Below are 14162 nucleotides of genomic sequence, written 5' to 3'. Positions count from 1 at the left end.
TCCTACAGTAGACATACTAGTCTGCTCCATTGTTTCTAGAGACCCCAGGGAGAATCTGCTTCCTTCCTTCATAGCTTCGAGAAACGCCTGCATTCCCTGGCCTGTGGCCTCATGTCAGTCTTACTGTTGTGTCCACACCCAGATGACCTCCTTGCATCATGCATTTATAGGCCTAGTGGCTATGGTAAGGTCATGTGGTCACAGGTTGCAGAGATTAGGGGCTGGACACCCACCATAATACACCCCCCATTCAGTGTCTCTACCCAGTGCCCTTCTACACACACTCATACACATAGGCATGTACATGTCTGCACTCACACAAAGATGCCCTTGCCTGGTTAAATGCTTCTTTTTGTGAATAAGTAGCCAGCTAGTGTACACTTCTTGGCCACTCTCTGACTTGAGGCCCTGTGTGTTGCCTGCTGTGATCATGGCCCCTTCCCCACCCCATCCTTTCTCAGCCCCATTCCAGACCTGCTCATCCAAGACACAGTGACATCTTCTCTGCTTAGTGTCCCTGATGTTCTTTAAAATCTGGACAGTGCCACCTCTCTTAGTACCTGGCAGTGGCTTCACAGCCTTATCTCCAGCTGGACACCCAGTTCTTGGTCATCTGTGGAGGCAGACCTAGAGCCCACCTCCCTGGGAAGACCACCTCTCTCCTGTCACCTTCGAGAAGAAACAGGTGTTGGTGTCAGTCATTACTCCCTTGGCCAGAGTAGACCTGTGGCTCTTCTGGCTCAACTTTACACCAACACTGTTGCCAGAACCAGAGCCCACAGTTCTCCTTCCTGCCCACCTCTTGTCTCCTCCAGTCCCAGAAGCAACACTTAGTCTTTCTGACCCCATATCTCCCACTACTTCCTGCCACATCCTTGTTCTCTGCCAGGTAGCTGCAGGTGTTTGTTCCCTGTCACAATCCCAGTCATATCCTGCTGGGCTGCCTCAGTCTGACTAGTTGATTTTGTCAGCTTGATTGGATTGAAAAGCAACTAGAAGATTAGTAAAGCACAGCTCTGTAAGTATCAACGAGGAGTTTCCAGAGAGGGTTAGACAATGGGGGCTGTGACTTCATGAATGGTCTAATTCCTTGATGGATTCTAGATATGATGTCATTACTGGGAGGTGGTAAAAGATAGGAGGTGGGAGGAAGTAAGTCACAGGGGGTGTGTCCTTGGCCTGGCTCCTTCCTATGTGTATCTTTCTCTGTTTCATGAAATTAAGAGGTCTCTGCAATGTACTCCTGCCACCATGATGTTCCGCTTAAGTGCATGGGGCCAAAATAAATCCCTCCTCCCTTAAGTTGTTTTTGTAAAGTATTTGGCCACAGCGACAAAAAAGCAATACACCAGGTAAATGACGTCCACCTCCTTACTGGTCTCTTCCCAAGATGACCAACTCCTAGATAAGCTAGACTTTTTCCTTTTATGTCCCAAATGATGCCTGGCACTTACGTCATTCACACCATGCTCCAGGCCAGAGGCAGAGTCAGCCTGCACCACCTGCCTCTCCCATTCCCAGTATAAGTCAGCCACTTCCAGTCTCCAGACAGCGTGAGTTACAACTCCCTCAAGTGCCGCATACTGGAAAAGGTGGAGGAGATCCAGGCCTCAGGGATCATCGGAGCTCAGTGTGCCTTCTTCATCTCTGAGATGTTTGGTCTTGGACACAGTGTCCGTGCTGCTGTACTCACATGACATGGACTTGAGGGTCTGTGCTCTGTCCCTGTGTGGCCACTGTGGGAAGGCTGAGACAGTGTGTGTCAGAGGCCTGTGCTAGAGGCAGCCTCAGCTAGCAGTATAGCTAGCTACCAAATGCCTTTTGCTGGCTAAAGAAAAAGGTTTTAGTACCGATGCTTACAAACAGAATTTGGAAGCTGTGTATATACGTATGTGTATTGCATAGCATGTACAAATTTACTGTTTGTCCATATTGATTGAAATATGAGAAAAATCTCATTGTTTTGTTCCCACTACTATAATTTTTTTTGGCAGTGCTGGGGTTTGAACTCGGGGCTTTGCACTTACTAGCAGGCTCTGTACTACTTGAGCCACACTTCCAGTCCTTTTTGCTCTGGTTATTTTGGAGGCAGGGTCTTACTTTTTGCCTGGACCATAGTTCTCCTATTTTATGCTTCTTACTGTATCTGGAATGACAGATGCACGCCCCCACCTCCGTGCCCACCTTTTGTCCATTGAACTTTTACCCCTGGGCTGGCATGGAACCACAGTCCTCCCCTTCTCTGCCTCCCAAGTAGCTAGGATTACAAGTGCAAGCCACTGTTTCTGGCTCCCACTAATGTAACTTGATGAAAGAAACTGCTTGAGTGCCCTGTAGCCACATAACAATCTTCCATCTGCATTTAAGCTTCTGGTCTGCTGCTCCCTGTGAGACCTCCACCGGGGCAGGCACTTTCTGCTATGCCCTTCCTAGCCAGTGGCCAGCCTGCCATCGTATCTTCACACACAATCATCTTCTTACAGAAGGGCACTGTCGTGGCTGCATGGAGCATCCTGCTGTTGCATCTTAGACCCCTATCTTGCCCTTTGCCCCATTTTGTGCCTGGGGGCTTCCCTGCGGGCTGCTATACCTGGCTGGTAGAGCCAGCCAGAGGTATTGGCAGGGGTTGATGCCAGTTGATGGAGGGAAAAGGCTGAGATCTTTGTTCTCACAGCTCCATTCCCACCAAGCAACAGCGCCTATTAGCTCCCTCCTACAGCTTTGACTTCTGACTTTAATAGCTATTTCTTGCCTTGGCCCCTTCAGGTCTTGCCATTCAGCACTACCCACTGGCATACTCACTGTACTGACCTCCCTAGCCCTGCCCATGTGTCCCCCCAGCTTCTTGTTAAACTCTCTCTTTTCCCTAGTGTTCTTTCTAGCCAGGACACTGGCAGCCAGTGACCTCTTCACCCACGATTCCCTACTGGTGTTTCAGAGCATACCTGACATCTCCAGTCACAGTGCTCAAAGCATGAGAGTGATCCGTCTCCCACCTCCAGTTCTCCCCCAGTGTCACCCCTGCATCCTGTGCCTTCCCTTCACGTGTGTGTCACCCTCCTGTCCTCAGTGAGAACACACAGGCCAGGGAACCCTCAAGGAGCAGAGGCTCGCTTGGGTGTTGCATGACAGGTGGATTAAAGATGGGGTGGGCGAGGCAGGGAAAGCCTTCCTTCACAATGCAATGCATTTCTCCCTGCAGCTGCCGGGACGTAAGTACCGCCCTGGGTACAATGCTGATGTGGGTGACAAGTGGATCTGGCTGAAGTGAATGGTGTCCTCCACTCAGGCTGTGACACAGTGATGAAGACGTCTCTGATCTACCTGACTCAAGGGCTCCATGGAGATCTACAGTTATGAGGGAAAAAAAGAAAACCCAAATGTTCAGGAAATTGCATAGTAGAAGTGGCCTAGAAAAAGCAGTCTACCCTGTGTGTCGTTAATGGATTTGAAAGAATCAACTCAATTTTAAAAGTTTTGGAACTTTGGAACTTTACTTTAGAATCATCCATAATTATCACAGGAAAGGAAAAAAAGAAACAGGTCTGCTAATAAAAGACTGGACTTACTAGAAGTATGTCATCTTACCACAGTGGCTGTGTCACACGGCTTTTAGTGCTGTTCTCCCAACTTCAAGAAATAAAGCCAACTCTGTGCAACTCCTCTCTTGCATCTGCACCTGTTGTCCCCTCTTTCATGCCACCATGCTCAGCCACTGTGTCCCCCTTTATCCCAGCTGATGCATTTTGTTTAATTCAGATGTATCATATTGAATAGTTTTTCTCTCTGTTTTAGCAATGTACATTGGCAAAAAGAAAAAAAAAGTAAAAGTTACAAAAAGAGGAGGAAATCACCATAGGCTTATGGAACAATGTATTCTAGAAGGAAGGTTAGAAAAGGTCACACTGACATCCTCAGTGGGTTTCCGACTCCTTCTGAAAGGAGAGCTGAGCTGGGAAGGAAGGAGGGGGAGAGAGCGTGCATGGGGGAGGGGAGCATTGTGTCAGTGAGTGAGATAAAACTCAAAGGAAAGTAAATTCTGTTGCCCCGAAGGCAAGTTGCCAATCAGAAATGAGTAATGAGAAGGAACACATCTTGTTAATCACCTCTGTTGAAACTTAGAAATAAAATTTGTGAAAGCGAGTTGCAGTTCAGCATTTTTATCCCAGACTTAGGCTATAAGTCATGAGCCCATTAAATTGTGAGTTTTCCACTGTGGAGCTCCGCTGTGTCCATTGCCATAGCTTCTAGCCACATGTGGCAGTTTCCATTAATTAAAATTTAATGCAGGTCAAGAGCTCCATGGCCACATGGCCTGGGACCTGTGTTACACAGAGCAAAAGAGAACATTGTCATCGTGGCGGAAAGTCATTTGGCCTCCCTGCTGAGGAGCAGGTGGAAGGATGCACACATGCACGCCCTCTCCTCCTTCCTTAGAAGGTGAAAATAACGCTTCCCAGCAGCTTTTGCACTGAGATCCAGCTTTAGTGGCAGCTGCTCCAGACATGAAATGAAAGTGCGGCTAGGCATTGGGCCAGTCTTAGAGTGTTTTGGTCTGAGTGCCTCATGAACCCATTAGGAAGTGGAGGAGAGAGAGAAAGCATTCTCTTGGATGTTCCCACTGTCAACTGTAAGGTGCTGGCTGAGTACAGAAGCCTTCATGGTGGGCAGGAAGTGGTCTCAGCAATCCGACAAGGGTCTGCCACGTGGTCAGGACTGCTCCGAGGAGGCCTGTCTGTGCAGGTGCAGACGGGTCCACTGAGAGCTCCCGAGCATTCGTGTCTGATGCTGTGTGGTTCCGTTCTCGTTGCAGTGTGACGCTTACGATTTGTGGTACTGAGGAAGTCCATCTGCTTTGATTCCTGGTGTTTTCTATGCATGCTGAGCCAAGAAAGGCGAGTAGGCATTCCAAGTCTTTTTTCCAAATGCAAACTCTAGAACGGAGACTAGTGGGGCCCTAATCTCCTCATTTCACACAGTACGTGATTTAGTTAGAGAAAAATGCTTACAACCCTTCAAAACAGCCCAGGGCTGAAATGAAATGGTCCACTTTGGACATTCTGTGTTGGAATGCTCAGTACCTTGAAGATGAGGAGCTAGGCACATTGTTGCAACAGTGTATCTGCCTTTTGTATTGAAGAGAAAGTACTCATTTTTTTCCCTAAAATATCTGTTCTGTCAAATTTTGTAACCAAAAGAATGGTTGAGAACATTGGGTTTCTTAGAAGAAATCATGGTTTCTCCTCTCTACTCCCATAAAACAGGGCTTGGCCTGGTGGGCAATGGCAGGTTCCCAAGCACCACATTAGGCTTGTGCTGACTCCAGTCTGCTTGCAGCCATCGAGCTGTGGTGAGTTGAGCAGCTGCCTCGCCTGACTGGATATGTGGTCAGCAAGAAAAGCAGGTGAAGAGGTGACCGTCTTCAGAGTGCAGGGCCACCAGGTAGACCCAAGAGCCTGCAGCTGTGTTGTGCTGCAGTTTAGGTGTTGGATTCCGCAATGCAACAAATGAAAAAAAGCTCCTCTTGCTTCACAGTTGTCCTTTTTTTCCAAAGCCCTAGCTACTAATGGCTTGGGATCTTTCTGTGTCCTGTTTACCAGAAAGGGACTTGTGGATTGGCTATGCTTAGCAGTGCCCAGGTCAGAGCCAGGACGCAAGCTGGCAGCTGCTCTCCGCTGAGACAGCAAGGAATCTGCTGAGCAGATCTGCAAGGCGGGTTCAGCAGAGGATGTCAGTTACCACTGTGCATTGGACTTGTAGAAGAAAAGGGTGTAGCAATAGCTGCTGGCCAGTCAGAATTGGGTGAACGAAAGTGTGCGGCCAGTAATTTGGGGTTTTACATCTGGATCTAAGCAAAGCTGGACACCTGCAGCTATGTTGTAGGAAAATCACCTGGGAGGAAGCAGAGGCTGCTGCTCCCTGCTGAGTTTTGCAGCACAGGGTGTACAACTCACAGCCCTCCAGAAAGTATGGAAACCCAGTCCTTATCCCAGACCGTGAGTGGGTAGGCAGCACACCAGCACAGTTCTAGAATCATCTTTCCTGTGAATTGGTTGGTCCTTGTGCCCACGATGGCTTGTTTCCCTCCTGGTTTGGCCTGTGTGTGCTATGCTGCTCCTAGGTGCTGGCCCCGGCCTTCTCTGCTGGCGTGCTTATTTCCTGCAGTGCTGAATGTGCAGAGCCTCCCATGGTCTCCATCTAGACTCCTTCCATCCCTCCCACCTTTGGTCTCTTAGGCAGAAACCCAGAGTACCCGGTGTCCACAGTGGGGCCACGTGGACATCCACAACCAGAATCCGTTGTCCATTTTGACCCTGATGGTCGCCTCCCTCTCCATGATCCCGTTTTCTGTGTCAGTTTCTCTCCCCTTTCCCCCAACTCTCCTCCTGTGCTAGAAGTTGTCCTGAGGCCCCAGTAGGCCTCACATCAAGTCAGCCCGTGACCGCAGTCCAGACAGCCTTCGCCTCTTGTGCTACACCGCACTCCGCCCCACCTGGACTTTTCAAGAAGCCACCTTAGAAAGACAGGTAGGGTCTGGACTGCAAGGAGCTGATCAGCTGGTCTCTCCATCAACTCAGCATATCTGATGGGTCAGGTCCAAACTCAACAGTGAACACTGGCGTTAGCCAAGGGGCATGATTTTCTGGTACTATTTCCAGAAGCATCTCTGCCATCCTGAAATCTGAAACACCTGCACGGGTTCTCAGGCCTCGAGCACCTGATACTGTGATGGTCCTACCGCCCACTTCTGGCCACCATGCAGATCTTGCCCCAGTCCCACCCTCTTGAGGTTGCCTAGATACTGTTTGGGGCAGGTTTGCAAATACGCTGTCTGTGATACGGTATCCTTCACACAGACCTCTCATTAGTAGATGAATGTAATAAAATCTTTTCTGTTGAAGTAAAATGCAAGAATTTGACATTCACCAGGCAAAGCCCAAGTGAAAATGAATCTCTCCTATGGAGAGAAAAACCATCTCGTTGAGAGGAATCTGGGTGCAGAGTGTGTGGCTGCTGCCCAGAAACCCCCAGTGCACAGGCAGAGTGAAGCTTGGCCCATCAGTAGGAGGGGGAGCGTGGTGGAGCAGGCAGCCTGCACCCCCAGGACTCATTCCCAAAGATGTGCTGCTGATGTCAGTAAGGAGCCCAAAACTACCTACCACCAGGATAGCACAAGCAGGAGTGTAGATGGCTGTGGGCTAGCTCTGTCCAGCTGCTCCCAGTGAGCACAAAAAACCCAATGGCAGTTTTTCCCTGATCAGAAGTGACTGCGAAGACCCTGGACCTTTGGGTTAACTACAAAGCAGCCCTATTCTTTCTTCTCTGACAAGGTGGTGTGATTGTTCACATAATGGGAAACACATCCTCGGCTGTGGAAAGGAGAGCTACAGCTCAGGGTATGTGAGGTTATCCTGCCTTCTTCAAGGCAAGCTTTTCTCTGGAAGCCAGCAGTAAGAAACTCCCAGGTTGCCTGAGCGTGGCTACAAGGAGCAAGACGGCCACAGGCCACTGTCTGTGGAGTTCCTGATCTGCCATAATCCTCACACTGATGTCTGCATCTCTTCTGAGGGTCTGCACTTCTGCCCCTGACCCACAACCCCAATCTTCATAGCCCTTTACATTCTGGACTCTACCCTGCAGGCCCCACCACATCCCCTTCCTCTGCCTGGGTCCATGGTTCCCAGCCCCAGACCATCACATGATTTTTCCTTCAGACCTTGTCAAATCCCATTGTGTTGAGCAACCCTCATCCCAGAAATGCCCTGGTCCTCTGACCTCAGCCTCTGTCTGGGATGCACCAGTGTGTGGTCACCTATCTCCTATAGAACCACTCCTGAACCAGCTTTTTGCAGGATGGTCCTTAAAGGGTAACGGTCACCATCTTCTGATCGGCCAGCTCAAGGTAAGAAAACTTTCTCCAGCTGCCGTGTGGCCAACCCTCCATAAGGATGCTTGGCCCAGGGAGGCCTCCTGACCTTGCTGAGTGGTCACAGTCCTGATCAGGCATTGGGAGCCCGTGCATAGCCCACAGGCCAGCCATAGTGAGGAATTCTGCCAAAAGGCCTGGCATCTTCAGCTACAGCCAGAGCAAGGATCTCAGCTGGCTCTGGGTCTCAGTGACCAGCCAGATGTGGTTTCCATCTCCACTCAGCAGCAGGTGACCTTGGAAAAACTGCTGACCTGTTAGCTTGTGTTTCTGTGGCCACAAAGGACTAACAGCAGCACCATTTGGGGTTTTGTGAGAATTGTGTAGCCCACCTTGTCAGAGGAGAAAGAATAGGGCTGCTTTGTAGTTAACCCAAAGGTCCAGGGTCTTCGCAGTCACTTCTGACCAGGGACCAGCTGGTGCCTGACATTGACCTGACGCATGTGTGTTGTCCTCACTGCCCTTACCAGACCTTCTTGGGAATGAGGCCCGATGCCAGGGCAACACAAGCCTGGGTGTGTGTAAGGTACAGAGAAAGGGAGGGTCATGTCTCCCACACAGAGTGGCTCAGGCAGCATCATGGTGAAATAAACTCTGAGCCAGGGCTCTCTACCAAGCTGTGGGGACCACTTCCCTCCAAAGTTCACACGGCCCAAGGCTTTTGGGGGCAGGAGCAGGCAGCTGTTGGGCCCCCAGAACTATAGCCCTGGGCTCCTGAGCAGGCAGTGGCCCACTGGGATGATGGAACCAAGCACCTGAAGGTTGCGGGCTTCCCTAGCACTCTTTGAGAGCTTGATTTCACGTCCTTGGGGGACCTGTCCGTTTTGTTGGCTTGTGAATCATTTTTCTTTTTTGGTGCAGACTTCGAGTTACCATGAAGAAAAACACTTCCAGACAGCTGTGTTTGGAAAGTTCACCTTCTTAACTTGTGCAGGACCACACAGGATTAATACGAAAGAGAAAACCCATTTCCCAAGGACTCAGACAGATGGCTAACAGCACTAGGGGGGAAGGAGGAGCAAGGCTGGTAAGGGGCTTGTCCAGAGGTCAGTGATGGGGCTGCCAGCATCAGGGATATGGGCTAGTGGGCAGTCAGAGGCCAGGCTCAGTCAACCCTGACCCCTGTAGCCATTGGGGTCTCAGGGGTGGATGGAGAGCCCCTGGGCGCCTGCAATGTCTCCATGGCTCTGTCCAGGCTGCTGACCCTGGACAGCTCACACTCACCACCAAGGTTTCATAGCCCACCTTTGAGGCTAGACAGCTCCAGTTCTCTGTCCAATTTCCTCTGTGAAAATGAAGGAGGGACGGCCCACCCAGGGTATGATCTGGAATCGCAGAATGTCCACACTGAGCCGTGCTCCAGAAAGCAGTGTGGACACTTAGGAGCAAGGTCTCCAGATAGTTACTGCCCCCAGGAAGGAGGATGTTCCCTGTGGCTGAAGTAGGACATAGGCACGTGGCTGCTGGAATTAAATGTCCCTGATTCTGAGTCTTCTCTTTACACTAGTTCCTGCACGATCCATAATTCTGACTTTGTGAGACAAAAATGAAGAGCCACTCAACTCTGCCCAGGAGCACTGAGTTAACCACAGACCGCTTAGTCCGTGCTCTGCTTACTGCCCGCCGTGCTCTAGGATGAGGGCACTGACTCAACACTAAATCCTGTTGCCTTAGTGGAGCTGAGTTGTTGATTGCCCACCAGCTTCTCACCAGGAGGACATGGCCAGATTGGGGTAAGAGCCGAGAACTGTGTTGATCCAATAGCAGTGGACAGACAGAATGAAGCCCAGGGACTGCCAGTGTTTTAGATCAAGGGCTGGAAAACTGATCCACTGGCCAAATCCACCTTGGTGCTTTTTTAAGTAAAGCTTTATTGGAACATAGCCGTGCTGCATTTATTTACATACTTCCTGTGGCTTGTTCTGGTCTGGAATGGAATATTTGCACCAGACACCAAATAGCCTGCAAAGCCAAGTATATTTATTTACTTCACAAAAAGAGCACGGGCCCTGCCTTAGAGAGCAGAGCTCCTCCATCTGGGTTCCTCAGGCCTGGTGTGAGACAGAGTCCACTTCCAGCTCCTGTGGGATACCCAAACAAGAAACTGCTTCTTGGGTTAAGTGCTATGACCTGGGGTTCACTTGTTACCCCAGTTCCTCAACAGAGTTTTTAGCTCTGGTCTACACCAACATTTTGTTCTGGTCTGCACTGCAGCTGCTTCCAACAGGGGTCTTGCTGCCCAGGCCTCTCTAACATCTGCCAGGACCCATCTTCCTGGCTGTGGTCAGTTGAAGGTGCCAAGTGAAGGGTAGATATAGTTTCAGTTCGCAATTTTCTGTTTCCCTGTGCTTGGTAAGTCCCTGAATTTCTTCCTTAAATCGCAAATTTGCATCCTTTGCCCCTTTTTGTCTGGGACAACTGTCTCTTTCTTGTTAATGCAGATAAATTCCTTTCCTATTCTAGAAATTTTAGACCTTGCAAATATCTCCCACCAAATCTCTCTCTGTGGCTTAAATCCTTTTTAACGTGCTTGCATCATTTTTACAAAGAAAAAAAAAGCCCACAATTTTTTTTGTAAAATACAAAAGCAAGAACAGAAAAGCCTAAAGCAATGGCTGGCACAGCAAAGCAGTGGCATCAGTGAATGGTGACCCCCGGGGACAGTTTCAGATGTGACAGTGTCCCTTCCTTGGACATGCATGAGTTTTGCTCATTTATGTTTGAGCTTCTTGCTTGCCGTCTCTCCCCAAAACCCATGATGGCCCTGCCAGGGTTGGTCTGAATTAGTCACATCTTTGATGAGTTGGTCAGCACAGCTGAGGCTGAACCCTATCGACCTCAAGACGTATAGTGATCCCCCAGGTGGGTGCAGTGTTCTCAGCTTGGGTCCATGCTGTTCACAGTTCCCACATCTGGACTCTGGCCGTCATCTGCTTACATCTCAGCTCTGAAGCTCACCACCTGTGCAACAACACAGTCCCCGTCAGGGGTTTCTTCCTGTAATGAATGAAGCAGGAAACAGCCATCCACGGGAGACGTCACTCGCTCATTGTCCTCTGCCTGCTGGGTGTCACTAAGCGTGAGTGCTTGTAAACTGGCACTGGACCAGGCACGCTGTCTTCTCTGTTGTTTGGAGTCTTTTGGTCACTAACTGGCCCAGCCTCCATTCCCACAGCTCTGTTGCATTAGAGTCGACCGCAGGCCAGAATCTGGGCAGCAGCTCATGGTGACAAGGGGAACGCGAGCTCCTGACCACGCATAGCTGCTTAGTGAACCACAGCAGGGACGGTCCCATAAGGTAAAGTAGCTGCCTGCCAAGAGGCATTCTGCTGCCCATGAATGGGGGAACTGTCCCCAGTGACTTACACAGCCTCTGAGGAAATGCAGGACTGGCCTGGTGACCTGTTGAGAAGTCGGAGATACAAGTGTGATCCCTGTGCACCTTCAGTGCTTCCCAGGCCAGCAGCACCTTGGCAAAGTCGACGATACTGGAACAATGCCTGCATGGCCAGAGGGCTGGAGGTTTGTGTTTGCAGCACTTAATGACAGAAAGCACTTGCAGCCGTGCAGGCCTGGCCTGCTCTCAAAGGTCTTCATGCCTTTAACTGGCTGATTCTGCACTGCCTGTGCCAAGCTGTATGCTATTATCATCCTACTTTACAGATGAAGGAACTAAGGCCCAGAGAGGTGAAGGGACTGCCCCAGAGGAGGTGTGGGAGCTTCTGAGGAGTGGGCATCTGTGACCACACTGAGCATGGGCTCTCTTCTCCTCAATCCCAGGCTGCCCTGGCTCGGGGTCAGAGAAACAGCTCTGAACTGGAAAGAAGCCACAGAAACACGGCAGTGGGTATTGTGGCTGCTCCCAGAAATTTAAACCATTGCTCAGTGGCCGTACCACTTCGAGCGCTATGAGCAGTCGCAGTCAGCTTTGAGGTGTGACACAACTAATTTGTCACAATAAAAGTTGATGGACTCAGCCAGAATGGCTTCAATAAAAAAAAAAAGATGGAGTAATGGGTATGGACTCAGATACAGATAAAGTGGAGCCCCTATTCCTTGCTGGGGGGTGAGGGGGCTCAGTGTGGTGCAAAAAACTGTGCTGCTTTGCAAAGTAGCTGATAGAACTTTGGAATGTACCCAAGAGAAATGGAGACACTGCCCTCACAAAAACATGTACACAGATGTTTGTAGCTGCATTATGATAGCCAAAAGGTTCCCTCCACAAATGAATGGAGAACACCCGCCCCAGAAAGAAGTGGCGCACATCCCACCACAGCACAGCAGAAAGCAACTGCCATAAAAGACCACGTCGTCTGACACCATTTACCTGAATTCCCAGAACTATGAATCCTGACAGGAAAAGTGCACTGGTGGGTTGCCAGGGGCTGGAGGGGAGTGGAGACGCTGCCAGTGGGCACAGAGATCCTGCGGAGGCTGTGGAAATGTTAAGAAAAATGGCCTTGCTACTCTGTCTCTCGGTTCCATACATTTATGGAAAACTTAACTGTACATTTAAATGGGTGGGCTTACGGAACGAGCGATATGTCTCAATAAAGTTATCTAAAACAAGTGAGTGGGCTCAGGGTTGTTCATGTTGTCATCTTAAGTCACAGCTGAGCAGAGATGCTCTCTGGAGGGGACCAGTGCTGATGTTCTTCAGCGTCCTCCCTCCTGGGCCTCAGTGCTGGGCACCATGGATCCACTCCTGCACAATGACTGGACCCTCCAGAGAGGCAGAGCAGGCTCGTGAGTTCAGGCTGGGTGGGCATGGGGACACAGGAGGCTGGGCAGGAACTGAGAGAACAACAAAGTCTGGACAGGACAGTGAGTCAGGAGAGGAGCTGCTGAGGTTTCTGGAACAGACTGCATCACTTCTGTTGGTTTAAGACTTTCTTTATAGAGAGATGTTTTAGGGCCACAGCAAAGCTGAACAGAAGGTGCAGAGATGACCCATGTGCCCCCTGCTCCCACATGCACACCACCTCCCCACCATGGCACCCCCACCAAGGATGCATTTGTTGCTGTCGTTGAGTCTGTGCGGACATGTCCTCATCCCCAGAGACCATGGCAGGTGCGGGTCACTTTGTGGCCTCTTTCATGCATTTGGATGGCTGTATGATGGATCCACCATTATGGTGTCACATGGAGTGTTCTCACTGCCCCAGAATCCCTCTGTGCTCAACCTATTTATCCTCCAGCTCCGATTACATCAGAAGAGACACCAGCCTCTGCCCTGGCCTTCTCCTGAGTTCAGGTCACTCCCCCAGGTGCAGCCGAGACCTCATCCCCTGGTGAAGACAAGTCATCTGTAGGCATGAGGACTTCCCAGCAAGCAGTGACAAAAGGGGGAGTTGAGGGTAGGGTTGGCTGCTGGCATCTGGATAATTAATCTCTGACCACTGTAAGAAAGACCCGGCCCCCCACACATGGGAAGGAGTACTGATCGGATGGGAAGCACTGTTTTTCATTTGCTGTTAGCCTTGAGAAAGTGTAAAGGCTCGAAGCAGCCCTGTTCCCTCGCCCTTCCCACCCCACGCCACCTCACCCCAGGTCCTGGTTCTGCCTCTATGCTGGGAGGAACCAGGAAGCTCCCACCCCAGATTCCTACCATGCAGGTGGACCACAGCCCACAGGAGTACAGTAATCTGTAGACAGACAGCCCGCCTTCCCCTCCCAGGACACAGAACTGCTCATGGTGTAACCTCCTGCAAATCATTTCTGAATGAATGAATTAATAAAACCTATTATATATGCTGACCAGACCAGAGAGTCTCACTTTTGGAAACATATCCGAAGGAAGACCTAACTTACCAGAGGCTCACAGCTTCATCATTACAATAGCCAGAAATGTGGGCGTAATCTGCATGCCTCACAGGGGCCAGCTCACCTGGCCACCGCCCAAGAGCAGAGCAGAGGGACAGATGACTTCTCGTGAAATAGTGACCATGTGGTAGAGCCTTGGGAAATAGTTCTTTAAACTGTCAAAAGGAAAGTGGGGTGCAAAGGAACACACAGTGATTTTGGCCATGTGAAAAGTGGGGATTAGCATCAAGTACATGGATCAAGAAATCCTTTTTTTTTTTTTTTTTTTGTGGGAACGGGGTTTGAACTCAGGGCTTCACACTTGCAAAGTGGGCGCCCGTGTGTGATCTGTGGCATTTTGGAGATCTGAGGTAACTTTCCTCTTTATTTGGCAAGTTTAACCTACACTGCCCTGTTAGGCAGTGCACCCGTT

At 50.2% G+C, this 14162-nt stretch overlaps 1 protein-coding gene across 2 annotated transcripts in view; it reads left to right on the top strand.

Annotated features, from left to right (window-relative positions):
* Nucleotides 1–3670, top strand: part of Ndufa10 (NADH:ubiquinone oxidoreductase subunit A10) — a 48466-nt gene extending 44796 nt beyond the window's left edge. For both annotated transcript variants that reach the window (XM_074072178.1, XM_074072177.1), the window contains one exon: nt 3203–3670. In XM_074072178.1, the coding sequence (XP_073928279.1) occupies nt 3203–3271 (69 nt within the window). In that variant the 3' untranslated portion in view covers nt 3272–3670. The remainder of the gene's footprint in view (nt 1–3202) is intronic.
* The last annotated feature ends 10492 nt before the right edge of the window (nt 3671–14162 follow it).

The sequence above is a fragment of the Castor canadensis genome, chromosome 4, assembly GCF_047511655.1.
Source record: "Castor canadensis chromosome 4, mCasCan1.hap1v2, whole genome shotgun sequence".
Classification (NCBI taxonomy): Eukaryota; Metazoa; Chordata; class Mammalia; order Rodentia; family Castoridae; genus Castor; species Castor canadensis.
The sequence above is the reverse complement of the archived record's forward strand: the minus strand, read 5'-3'. Positions and strand labels throughout refer to the sequence as shown.